General features: G+C 38.5%; 1 protein-coding gene across 3 annotated transcripts in view; it reads left to right on the top strand.

Moving 5' to 3' along the window:
- Positions 1-14,204, top strand: part of LOC115455683 — a 138,362-nt gene that overhangs the window by 106,524 nt on the left and 17,634 nt on the right. For all 3 annotated transcript variants that reach the window (XM_037436961.1, XM_037436960.1, XM_030184347.2), the window contains exons 3-8: positions 10,226-10,388; positions 10,840-11,048; positions 11,348-11,494; positions 11,855-11,925; positions 12,619-12,733; positions 13,595-13,706. In XM_037436961.1, the coding sequence (XP_037292858.1) occupies positions 10,226-10,388; positions 10,840-11,048; positions 11,348-11,494; positions 11,855-11,925; positions 12,619-12,733; positions 13,595-13,706 (817 nt within the window). The remainder of the gene's footprint in view (positions 1-10,225; positions 10,389-10,839; positions 11,049-11,347; positions 11,495-11,854; positions 11,926-12,618; positions 12,734-13,594; positions 13,707-14,204) is intronic.

Raw genomic sequence — 14,204 nt, 5'->3', positions numbered from 1 at the left:
AGTGATATCGTCTTCTGAATCAGTTAGAATTGAACAGGGCCGTCTCTATTTATCGCGGTCAAATGGAGTATAAGTCAGATTTTGCCTAATTAACGTACTTGGATGACCGGCCGATCGAAATAGTGTCTTCTGGCCGTATGCATAAAGTGCCTGATGTTGGCATTTTGGTGTCCGAGTGCAGGTTGCTGTTGCGAACGTACCACGCGGCCTGTTGGAACCGGAATTACACAGATAGACTGATATCAGTACACGACACTAACGTCGGCCACTATGGCGGGTTTTAACACCTTGTGTACAATGGTCACTGTCCGGGAAGATAAAAAATATCCTACGTCTACTACTGAAAGGGCTTAGGCCGTCCATGGAGCAGTGCGAGTTGGTAAGCACCAAAGTATTTAGTAATTAATGAGAAAGACGCGTCAGTACAATCGATGTGCACGCAATGCCAATCAGTGCGTAGGGCTATGAATGTTGATAACGAACACTTCCTAACGAAACGACGACCGCTGCGATAAGGGACGGCCAGGGACGCGCCGTGGCTATCTACGCTGTCGACTTATCGATAAAAAAATCAAATTGAGTTCTAAGGTTTATATTTCACATAATGACCGTCGATTTTTTTATGTGTGAGTAATGAATAATATAAAAATGTATTTGAGTATATTATTTACTTGTGGATATTCAGTATTGCAATATGTATTTAGAATAAGCAGTATGTGACTACAAATTGTACCTGATCTAACTGCTATATCTTTGTCATGGAGAGGAGAGGGGCTATAGTATATGACCAGAATATAATTTTACGAATTCCTACCACAGGCAATAATGTTCGCACTATTTTTACGTTGGTCTGAAGTCGATTTGGGTTTCGCAAATTTACAAAGCAAAGACACAGTCACAAAACTCTTCAATATTAGTTACTTAACAAATGCTTCTTTAATATAAATGCATATTTTATATACTAGTACGTACAATATAGTGATTGAACTGGTAAATGATTACGTGTAAAATTTTATAGCCCTATTGGTAATTGTAACACAATTCGTAAACGTGCAAGTTTTCCCTGTATGCCTGTTTGTTATTTAATTAAACCAGTCACTTTCCTGATTTTACCGCACTGTTAAATTAACAATTGAATATGTTTTTATTTATTTATTTTGCGCGGCACATACAATTAAATTTTGTACTTACCGCCATTTTCAATAAACGATATTAATCATTTTCTTCGATCTATGTCAAAAATGTACCAATCAGAGCAAAGTTTATTTGGACTTGCTTACAAATGATTTATTTTGATTAGTTTATTTTCACAATCGGATTGAAGATTGAGATTGGGATCGCTTATTGAAAATGGCCGATAGACGGACTTAATGCCGTAGATATAAATGACTGCCGTGAATAATCGAAGGAAAGCTGTGGAATGTAATCAAAAAATATTAGGTTAACAATTTCGTCTCATACTATACTTCTTATTAATATTATAAATGCGAAAGTTTGTGAAAAGGTTTTGATATTTGCTAGAAGTAAACGCAGAAACAGTTGAACGAATTTGGATTAAACTTGACTTGTACTTTTATCCCGGTAATTAACTCCTATGTAAAATCATGAAGGTTTATCAGATTTTTTAATAGATGGCGTTGGCGGCATTTACTTAATGCTATAAATTACTACATTTTTTAGGGACTTTTGTAGGGAAAGGCTATGTAAAACGTAAAAAATTCAAACTTTTCTATATAATAATTTAGTGTAGCAGTAACATTTCAATTTCGGACCGAAATTAATTCGATTTTTTCTGTTTTTTATGTAATATCTAAAAAAATATTTTTAATGAAACGAGCCAACATCTCGAACGATTGCATCAATTTAAAAAATTAACTTCATTACCCATATTATAAGCTATTTTTTATTCCATGAACGAAGCTAAAAGTAAAATCTAGTTTGTAATAAATAGATAAGTCATGCTCCGAATCGGGTACATCGTCGTAGCGTACGGTAGTAGCAGGACAATCACAGCCATTGTGTGCGAATTACTCAGACCGCTGGGCTATGCCGCTATGGCAGTTGGGTGGTCGCAAACGCGTGTTTATTGGCACTAAGTGATGTTTACTATATTTGCTATCAAATGTTTTACTTATTTGCATTATTATCGATGATCATCTAAAGTTATGAGGGTAACAAAGTTACACGAAGTCAGGCTTAAGTGAGACATGAAAAAATTGACACCATTGTTTCCGAAAACCTTTCGATGGACATTATGTTGTTTAAAAAGTATTTTTCTGATTTATTGAAAATGAGAAATAACGAAAAATTACGTCGAGTTTTAGGTATTTTTATTTCAGAGCAAACTATAAGAAATATATGCCAAAAATATAAGAAATTAAGGTTTATTTATTGCGCTTTATTCATCTTCTGTCATTAAGATAAACTTATGATTTATTCACAAAGGTTGAAAGAACAGCCAATAAAAACGTATAAAAATTTTAAAAACCATAATAGCCAAGTTTTTTTTATAGTTAATTATGCTTCCATTACAATTCTCAGTTAATTATTCGTAACGTGCATTTATAACATAGTTATTACATGTTATATGCAATAACAGTTTTTTTTCTCGGCCTTTATTATAATAGGTATATTTTATTCCTTAATGCATACGTTCACGCACGCAAGCTATTTGTTACCTACGTAATGTGTTACATTACTTTTAACAATAAATTTATATAAGCAACGAAAAAAAAAATTTTAGGTTGTTAAATACGTTACATTTCCTTAGATAATATTGAAAAAGAGTTTTCAATATGCAGGTTGATTATTGAAAAGTTGGAAATAAAATAGCCTTAACCTAAAAGATTAAATTTGTTATATATATTTCATAAAATCTAAAAATGCTAAAATAAAATACCAATGTTAAATATAACATTTTTTACTTAAAATATTACATATTCGACTATCCAATAACATTACATACAACCTCTTTATCAAATTAGAAACGTTACAACACTCAATCGAATGACGTATTACAAAACATCGATAGAGTCACGCACTGCGCGGGCGCAGCACTACGTTAATATCACTTTGTTATTCCGCCAGTTAATGTGTCACCGGCGATGCAAGCCGCCCGCGCCAATTTCCTTCTATTATATTAAATATTAATTTAAGTAGTTTAAATATGTGATGACGACATCAAGTGAAAACAATTTGAAGTTATGAATATATTTAAAATAAGGCGGGAGAAAACATGGTTTCGTACGGTACGTGAAGTGTTGTGGATAAGTTTGTGACGTCACAACTTCGTTCCGGTGGCGGAACAGTGATTTGTTGATTTTGGATTTGACAGGATCTGGGTTTGGCTGTTTATAAGTAATAGAAATGTGCACTATGTTTGTCCCTTTCACTCTTGAAGGGAACTAGTCGGAATATTGAAAATGTGTTTTAAAGTCCAAAGTAATAAGGTGATAGGTAAGTAGGTATTAATATAGGCGGTACAATAAGGAACCGTAATGAAATAGGGAAAAGGTTTGTTTTATAAAAGCAATAATGCAAGAATTCGAACGGATTGGTCATAATTGAAAGCAAAAGTGTGCCTATTGTAGAATTACTTCGCGATTGATAAGTTACTGCTTGTCATACTGTTGATACGATCAAGTTGTGTTATATTTTCTTAAATTTTTTTAGTAAATATGCATTGTGCCCGACTGGATATCGTTTACTGTATCAACGACTCGTTGGGAAGCCACATCTAGAATGATAAAAACTTTACGAATAGAGAACTCTCATCTCAATCTGTCAAGGTCTATATTTGCTTGACGATTAAAAATACGAAAGAACGACATCAGTAATATTATCTTAACGATGTTATTTTGACTGCACTGGATTAGTCCTAGCATTAGTCGAGAAATGATTAGAAATATAAAATGAACACTGGAAAATCCAAGCTTTAGGAACAGATAGCATAAAACTCAGGTTTAAGAGAAGTTCTAGATTCTAAAAATAAATCAGTAATATCATATAAACTTATAAATTAATTAAATATTGGTTTAACCCAATATTATACGTATTTTATATCACAAATACGTCTCATGAAGGAAAAACAGTAAGGAAACTACATGCTAACGTGTTTGGATTTGCCGTAAATGAGTTCAATAGTAAAATTATTTAATAATTTATAACATACAACATATCAGCTCTGTATCCCACTGTTGGGCACGGGCCTCCTTTACTACTGAGAGGGATTAGGCCTTAGTCCAACACGCTGACCTAGTGCGGATCGGCATACTTCACAACAGTGGCGAAGTCTTTATAAACAGATTACTGCAGGCTTTCCGTTCGCAATTTATAAAAATCGAATTAATGTGTGTTAGTGATTTGCAGCATTTATGGATATTAGTACCTATATTATGTTGTGTAGGGTTCCCTTTCGGAAAATTTTACCCTTTGCCACTACTTCACATATTTTTAAAATTCTTATAGAGAACTTCTCAGGTATGCAGGTTTCTTCACAATGTTTTCCTTCATCAGACTATTTACCTAATTAAAACTAACATGAATACAAGTAGGTTATTAGGTAGGTCGTATAGTCGATTTGTGTACAGCTTTGCCTATTTCTGGGACTAAAGTTAAGTTGTATGCCGAATTAACAATAAGCCTGCTATACATGGGTAGTGTTTAAGATTTTTTTCTATTATTGCCTTAGTAGAATGTCATAGTAGTATACAGTAAAGTACTAACTATAAACATGTGCTGGTGGTAGGATATATTTTATATGCCGACCACTGTATAATAATAATAATAATATCAGCCCTGTATTATATACTTGCCCACTGTTGAGCACGGGCCTCCTCTACTACTGAGAGGGATTAGGCCTTAGTCCACCACGCTGGCCTAGTGCGGATTGGTAGACTTCACACACCTTCGAAATTCCTATAGAGAACTTCTCAGATGTGCAGGTTTCCTCACGATGTTTTCCTTCACCGTTAAAGCGAACGATAAATTCACAAAGAATACACACATGATTTTTTAGAAAAGTCAGAGGTGTGTGCCCTTGGGATTTGAACCTGCGGACATTCGTCTCGGCAGTCCGTTCCACACCCAACTAGGCTATCGCCGCTCCACCGCTACGCCGCCGACCACCGTATACAAGGTGTTAAAACCCGCCATTGTAGCCTACCTCAGTGTGTCGCGTTCTAGGATCAGCTTTGTTTATCAGGTTCTAACAGGCCGGCATAATTGTGTCGACTGTCGAGGGGTAATCATCTCTCGTCAGTCGACATTCTATTGGATCCCACTCCACTTACCATCAGGTACAGTGGGGTCACTTAACCGTGCACGTAAAAACTGCAAATTTTAATGTAATTAATAATGTTTCATTTAAATATTACGTCTGACCATTGCGGATTTATGGATTCTTAGAAAAATATATATAATTAGACGCTATGGAGTCTAGGCGTCTTACAATAAGGGCTAAGTCCGATTATCGAGTCATACGCGTGTTTTTCCTCATTTCTGTGTATTTATATTGATAGAGCAACGCTGTAGACATATTTTTTATTATAATGGCCGGTTCGATTTAGTTTCCACTGCTTTTTATTGCTTTGCACGGCGAGCCGAGCTAGCCGTTCGATTAAATAGTAAGCGATACAACCGCCCATATCGCACGTATTGAATTTTAGAGTTCTAGTTGGACTATTTGATTTTAAAGTTTTATTCTGAGCTTAGCGACTGCTAAGACGAATGTCCGCAGGTTCAAATTCCAAGGGCACACACCTCTGACTGTTCTAGAAAACCATGTGTGTATTATTTGTGAATTTATTGTTCGCTTTAACGGTGTAGGAAAACATCGTGAGGAAACCTGCACATCTGAGAAGTTCTCTATAGGAATTTTGAAGGTGTGTGAAGTCTACCAATCCGCACTAGGCCAGCGTGGTGGACTAAGGCCTAATCCCTCTCAGTAGTAGAGGAGGCCCGTGCTCAGCAGCGGGCAAGTATATAATACAGGGCTCATATTATTATTATTATTCTGAGCTTCCCTATAGTAGAGGTCTTTGCCTAATAGGTTATTTGTACAGGGCTCTTAATTATAAGTATTACCCTAGTATGCAGTGATAGTCTAGTTTGGTGATCGTACTCCGAAGGCCGCAGGTTCAAAACCTAACCTATACATTAACTTTTGGAAGTTACGTGTGTCAATTCAATTCAATCAATTACCATTCGCTTTAAAGAAAATAGCCAGTGTAACTATGGAATATAATAAGACTTAACATCTTATGTCTCAAGATGGCGAGCGCAGTGCAATACCTAACAAAACTCTGTAATTGAAGGTGTTAGTGTTTCTACTGTGTTTGGGCGGTCGTCGCTTACCCCCAGAAGGCAAGTTCGTCTCGTCATTAAAAAACATAGAAATATCGTGAGGAAATCTCTAAGGTCAGAGGGCCAAACGCCCCAGGTGGTGATAGCGATAACGCGTGTTTTAATCGCGAAAAAAATTGGGACATTATTCCGTCTACATGAGCGAATCCGTTTTTGCAATTACGGACATTCTAATTAAAGAACAGCATTGTTGGCCGTATAGCTAAGACAGCATCTTTGACTCTTCTTATTTGTTTATTTACAAGGAGAATGTATTGTATACAAAAGTAGTATATTATAGTTTAAATAGTACGTCATCACGGTTAGTTATTAGAATTAAAACAGAGTTTTGAGAGAGCTTTACACTTGAAGTACGCAATAATAATTACTTCCTGGCACACAGAAGAAAATTTTACTTAAATTAATCAAGTTGGTTAAATCTTAATGCAAGTAATTGCATATCCCAGTTTGACAAATCGTCAACGATAATATTACGTAGGTTATGTACAGTATCTCGGCTCTTCCTGTCACCACAGCTGAGGGGTCGACGCCCGCACAGCTGATGATTACGTTCCAACAAATGGAGGCAGTGGTGCAGTAGCGCGCTCGCCATACAATGGATTAAATTGATAGAGTATTTTAACACATTTTTTTATACGTCCACGGCCAATTGAACCCATGCGACAGATGGTAAGTGGAGTGGGGTCCAATAGAATGTCGACTGACAAGAGATGATTACTCCTCAGCAGTCGATATAATTATGCCGGCCTGTTGGAACCGGATATACACAGGCTGATCCTGTAACGCGACACTTACGTGGGCCACTTTGGCAGGTTTTAACAACTTGTGTACTGTGGTAGCTATCAGGGCGTATATAAAATATATCCTACCACCAGCAATTAATTAACAGGCGATTTCAATGAACGATGGCAACACCTTGTTTGATTTATCGCGAGAAAGGGCCAATCAGAATCTTTTCTTATGTTTACGCGAATGTAAGGCATTGAAATAAAACTATTTTGCGGTCATGGTGCGGACTACGAGGGCTGCAGTCTTCGAAACGTCGGGCGAAAATTATAATATAAAACCGCGGTAAAATCCGCAAAATAGTTTCAATCATATTCTTTTTGACACGCTTACGAATTATTCATATTGATTGGTTTATTACTTGCATCAGATCGAAGATTAGGATGATTTATTGAAAAACCATTAATGGTAGATAGATAATAGATCAGAGTTTAGTGGAATATTGCGTCTCCACAGCATTGTTTGTAAACACGGATGTTAGGCTTAATTAAACTATTTTTCGGATTTACCTTTAAAATATACAAACCGTGATAAAGTCCGGAAAATAATTTAATTTTTATGTCTGACAGACGGGTGTAAGGCCTCAGGGCTGGATGTAGAGTCCACGTTCATAAACCGATGAGATGATTATTTCTATCACGTGATCATTACCACAGCCGGGTTGTGGTAAACGCCCACCACATGCTGTTTTTTTTTCTGATAATATGATATCATAACCTTTATTTATTGGAGGTTAGGTTTTGCTCACGGATTCGCTCGCGAGAACTTTACCGGATACAATTTATCGTGTACTTACTTTTCGTACTTTTCGTAGAAAGTATATCGCTAGTTCACTATAAGAAGGTCCTATGTTAATTTTTACTTATAATACAACATTTTTAACTTAAAAAATTTAAAATTATAAATTATTCCTCCATATTTTCATCCTAGCTACAGACTTATTGCTAAAATATATGATTCCCATACGTATTTTTGTTGTCTTAGCGTAAACGAATGTAAAATGGCGTATATGTTGTATGTCTACACTTTACTAAATAAGACTGCCTCGGCGTAGTTGTATTACGACTGCTGAGGTCTTGGATTCGATCTTCGGGTCGGGGAAAGTGATATTAGGTTTTTCTGCTCAGTATCAGCCCGGAGTCTAGAATTTGTACTCGATATGGCGATAGGCTCGTTCCCTATCAGCCCCTATCACGTCATAGGATATAATGTAAATGGTATTATGTTACATCAGCTATGTAGCTGAGGACATGTTTCCTGAAATGAAATGATTTATTTGAACCCGTACATTGTTATACATTATTTAGATTCCGTCAATATTAACTCTCCCACCAGATCGGAAAGCAGTTCTCACCAGAGAAGAACGGGCAAGAAACTTTGGTTCTACAAATGTTAGCTGTAACTTGAACTTGCTTTTCGACCAATTCTCGAGAATGAACCGATCGAAATAAGTCATTATTAATTACTGATTGGTCTATTTTTGCGATGTTTATTGAAAACAGTCGTATATCTATCAATTTAAAATCCATATTTACTCCCATTAATACTCATTGACGTATATTCTATAGACACGAACGTCCGTATAAACTATTTGTTCCAAATCTGAACTAAAATGTTTACTTATTTGACTTATATATTTTATTCATATGCACGTTTACACGAATCGAGTTCTTATACATATAATGAGCGCCACTTCGTACATAACCAGACGCTGTCAATGTTGAAATCATACCAAAGTCAGGTGTACGGATTGCAGTACAGTTGAGTCGAAAACAATGAGTATTTAACGCCAGATCTAGTACGTAGTACATATATCGTTGTCAATAACTCGTTTACTGTAATGTCAATTACTTTCGCTTTGAATTCGATGTCGTAACATTTTGGCCTTCCTCACAAAACGCGTGGGTGTTCGATAACGGAAGGACGCCGATTCAAATCTCACAATGCGACAAACGATATCCGTAAATACTTTGTCCGGATGTGGTTTACGATCAGTATGTAATCTCGGTCCCACGGTTTTGTGATGGGACCTTTATATGGAACCAGCTAGAAAGGTTGTGCCATGTGCTTAGTGCTACGAAAGAATGTCACTTTCAATGTAAATACTGGTGGTAGGATATATTATCTTCCCGGTTAGCGACTACCGTACGGTGTTAAAACCCGCCATAGTGGCTCACGTAAGTGTCGCGTTCCGGGATCAATGTGTATATCCGGTTCCAACAGGCATAATTGAGTAACTACCGAGTAATCATCTCTTGTCAGGCGACATTCTATGGGACCCCACTCCACTTACCATCAGGTGAAGTGGGGTCATTTAGTTGAGCCCTTTAAAAAAAATACTAAATAAAAAATGCAATACATAAACGTTCTATGGTGTTATAAACGCACACATAAATAATTCCTAAACACTTGTACGAATACTTTATACGTTTTTATAAGTGTGCATGAGTATTTGTTTTAAACTGTAGCGAGGAAAGGCGACTCAAGACGTGTGCTTTGTATATTGTCTAAGGATAGAATACTTTTTTTAGTATTAGTGTACTAGGGCCTGCTCTCAACTTCGCCTTGGTCAAAGACCCTTAGAGTAATAAAAGCCCTACTGTATATTCAACAAACAGCAAAGTACCCTGTAATATGTTGATCCGGGATGTGTTATGCGTCAGTGGCGAAGGGTGTAGTTCTCTAAAAGGCAACCCGACACAACATAATAATATAGGTCCTTGCATAAGCGTGAACAAATTGTTCTAATCATTCGATTTTACATAAATTACGAGAGGGAAGCCAGCAGGAATCAAGTTATAAGGAGAGTTCTGCACTGGTATGTGTGTATATCAAATAACCAAATCCGACCAGAAGTTCCGCCTTTACTTCTAACGAGAATCGAAACATCTTCACAAAGCATTTCTATAACACATTTTTTCTGGATGTGATGATAGGTTCACCTCCCTTACATTATGAGTTGGAAAAAAACTTGGCGAAAAGTGGCCTGGTTGCTCCTCTGGCTCTCTGTTCATTGATAAATTATGATGAGTGTCTTTATTCTAGTAAAGTTTATATAAACCTTCCCCTCTTCCAGGAGAATATAAAAGAGGGTGCGTCGATGAAGAGCTCGGTGCAGCAATACGAGCGGCTCCAGAACTGGAGCCCCACCTCCGAGCGCAGCCGGGCTGACATAGAGCGCAGCTTCAACAAGGCCAACTCTGACAGCCCGCCGTTCCCCAGGATCGACAAGCGGCTGGGTAAGGATGCTAATTTCATTTAAATATCTGCCATTGCAATTGGCCCTGTAAGCAAAGATCGACAGCATGTAGGTTATGATACTAAGAGACTGGGAGAATTAATCTGTCTTTATTCCGCAATAAAATTTAGTCAAATAGTAAGGGAGTTGGAAATTTTCGTTAAGGTACTGAAAAAAAATTACAATGCTTAAGTGCCTTGGTGCAGTGAGGTACTGCTAAAGTGTTGTTGAGGTCTTGCGTTTGATTTCCCGGTCGAGATGTTTTGTTTAGTCTCGGCAACAGCTCGGAGTCTGGGATTTCACTAAATGGCAATAGGCTCCCCCCATTAGTATGAGACAAGATAGCTGGTGAATGATTTGTGTGATATAACCTCTGTCTACCCCTAACCAGGGAAAAAGCGAGATGCTGTATTTTTAAGACAAATAAATAAGTTTATTCTACTTATTTCCAGGAGGTTCCACCGAGAACCTGCTCCTGGCGAATGTGAACCGGTCGAATCGCCTCCAAATCCCGGCCTCTTCGTCCGGGGACAGCCTGGATGTGGAGATCCGGGATCGGGAGCTGCCGTACGCGCGCAGCAGGAAGTCCAGGTCAATGGTCGCGCCGAAGCACCGGATGCGGTCACCCATACCGGCGCCGCGGCATCAGCTTATAACCGAGGTGGGTAGTCTGTATACTTAATACAGGTGTTAGGGGTAAATAGAGTTAAACTAAGTTATCGCTTTTGACAGGTCCGTCTGGAAATCTTTAGGGTAGGTCTAGTTTCAGTAGGTGTATTTTTTTTTTAAATCTTTATTTAAGGAGCTTGGTCGATATTTCACGACTGTCGCGCCGTACGTCCACTTTGACCATGAAGGCTGCAGTCTTCGAGACTTCGGGAAAAAATTATAATACAAAAAAAGCGATAAAATCTGTAAATTAGTTTTATTTCAATGCTTCATATAAACCTATGTCTGCAGGCTCCCGTAATTAAGGAGGGCCTCGTGAAGCGAACGAAGTACTTCGACGGCAACAAGAAGAGCAAGAAGAACTGGACGGACTGCTATATGGTGCTAACTACCACCAGGCTCCACTTCTACAAGGACCAGAGGACTTACCAGTCGACGGTGAGTTCTGACTTCGATTGTTCCCATTCATCACGCCTTTTTCTCCGAAGGAGTAGGTAGAGGTACAACCAGGACACCCTCTTCGCCTGTGTTTCGTCCCATGATGTGATGAGGACGAGCCTATAGCCATATTAATCAGCTTCCAGACTCCGGTTATTGAGTAATAACACAATATTACTTTGGTGGCGTAGTGATATTGCGTACGCAGTACGATACTACCGTGTGGTTCAGGATTCGAATCCCTGATCGGGCAAAATGATATTGGGTTTTTCGTTTCAATATCATCCCAGAGTGTAGAATTTGTACCCTTTATATTGTTCTTTCCGCATTTATATGTAATTTGTGATTGTTTTGTTGCAGAAGGGCGCGGAGCTGACGCTGACGCTCAACAACGCGCGCGTGTTGCAGTGCGGCCCGATGCACACCCGCAGGTGAGTTACCCTCTTTAGTTTTCGCGACGAAAATGTGCGATGAAGGTATGATTTTTTTATTGCAGTTCGATGACGAGACGAGTGACGCCTGATAGTATGCGATACGATCGCCCATAAACAATAGCAACATCATATAGAACTTTAAATTACAAAGTACTGCGTGGCACTCCACTGCGTTTGTCACCCTGAGGCATGAGATGTTAAGTCTCATTATACCCAGTAATTACGCTGGCTACAATGACTTTCAAAGTGGAACACAACAGCATACCCACTGCTGCTTGCCGGTCGAAATAGACATTGCGGTGGTACCTACCCAGACAGCTCCTCTCATTTTTTTTTTTGTATTGGTTTGAATGACGAGACGAGCCCTCCATTTGCGTGATGGTAAGCGATACGACCACCTATAAACAGCAGAAACACCATCCAACATCTTCAATTATAAAGTATTGTTTAGTATTCCACTGCGCTCACCATCCTGAGACATGAAATGTTAAATCTCACTCTGTCCACTAGTTACACTGGCTACAATGCCCTTCAAACTGGAACACAACAGTGACTACACTGCTGCTTGGCGACAGAAATAGACATTGCGGTAGTACCTACCCACGCGGACTCTCACATATAATAGACTTACCACTATTGAACACATTTTTTGGTACACGACCCCTTCTAACCATTGTATATTGTTCACAGACATACTCGTTCTCTTGTCTTGAACGTGGGTTTCGACCAGTACTTGATACAGGATGAGACGGAAGAAGGTGCCAGGACGTGGTTTCAGGCGATATGGAACGTTATATACGCACTGGTAAGTGTAGATTTCTTTGCATCCTCAGTACTTCTTTTATAGATACTTTAGTATGCGAAGGTACCTTCTTTTAGTACCAGCCAGAAATATTCACAGTATCATAATATTAATGGATGTGTTGCTAAGGAAAGGAATTTTGCTGGCGGTAGGATATATTTTATATCCGCTTGCATAGCGACCACCGTATACAAGGTGTTAAAACCCGCAATAATGGCCTACAACTGAGTTTCGTTCTAGGATCAGCCTGTGTATATATGGTTCTAACAGGCCGGCATAATTATGTCGACTGCCGAGGAGTAATCGTCTCTTGTCAGTCGACATTCTATTGGATCCCATTCCACTTACCATCAGGTGCAGTGGGGACACTGTACCATGCATGTAAAGGGAACAGATGTTAAGGAATTAATGAGGGTGTGTTAGCAATCCATTGCACAATCATTCTTCTAGAACCACACTTTTAAAACGTGTGTTACCTTATATATCTGACACTAACATATTAAAAGCGGCGATATTCTAGTTGGTTGTGGAACAGTCTGCCGAGACGAACGTCCGCAGGTTCAAAGCCCAAAAGCACACACCTCTGACTTTACTAAAAATTATGTGTGTATTCTTTGTGAATTATAGCTTGCTTTAACGGTGAAGGAAAACATCGTGAGGAAACCTGCATACCTGAAAAAATCTATATAGTAATTTGCGAGGGTGTGTGAAGTCTACCAATCCACACTAGGCCAGCGTGGTGGATTAAGTTATCCCTCTCAGTAGTAGAAGAGGCCCGTGTCCAACAGTGGGACAGTATATAATACAAGGCTGATATATTAATTATATTATACATCTTTTATTAAGTATATGTTTATTCCCCAGTACCCGAACATGGGCGACTCCCTCATGCAGCAGCAGAGGAGCAACACCGACCTCGAGAGCCTCGGCCGCACGCCGCCCTCCGCGCGACACGCCTACAGGAACAAACAGAAAGGTACCACTACCTTTTATATAGATTAGGTACTACTTTGAAAAGTATTTACAGTTTTAGCTGCGGCGACATCAACAAAATTGGAAAGGCCAAGATTAAAGGTACTGCTACCTTTTATGTTACCTACTACATAATATGTTCCATTAATAGGTACCGCTTTGTGACATTGACAGATTACCTCTATTAGAGAACTAATCCTTTAGAATTCTTTGTAAGAGTTTTAACACTTGAAATGATTTCTTCGCGTACTGCCACTGGCATGCGTATCATGCTTCGTCATCTGTTTGGGTTTTGGCCACCACACTGGCATACTGCGGGTTGATTAACTTTACGTATTACCTTTTTTTTAACTAGACTTAGATTGCGGCTCTGTTTGCATGGAAGACATTTTCTGATGCAAAAGTCTCGGTGTACCTTTAAACTATACTTGTATAATCCAGTGCCAAACTTCATCCAAATGTATTCAGCGATTAATGTTCACTTCTAACAAACATTATAATA

Source organism: Manduca sexta, chromosome 9 (genome assembly GCF_014839805.1).
Source record: "Manduca sexta isolate Smith_Timp_Sample1 chromosome 9, JHU_Msex_v1.0, whole genome shotgun sequence".
NCBI classification, from domain to species: domain Eukaryota; kingdom Metazoa; phylum Arthropoda; class Insecta; order Lepidoptera; family Sphingidae; genus Manduca; species Manduca sexta.
Note: the sequence above shows the minus strand (reverse complement) of the source record. Positions and strands in the feature narration are given on the sequence as shown.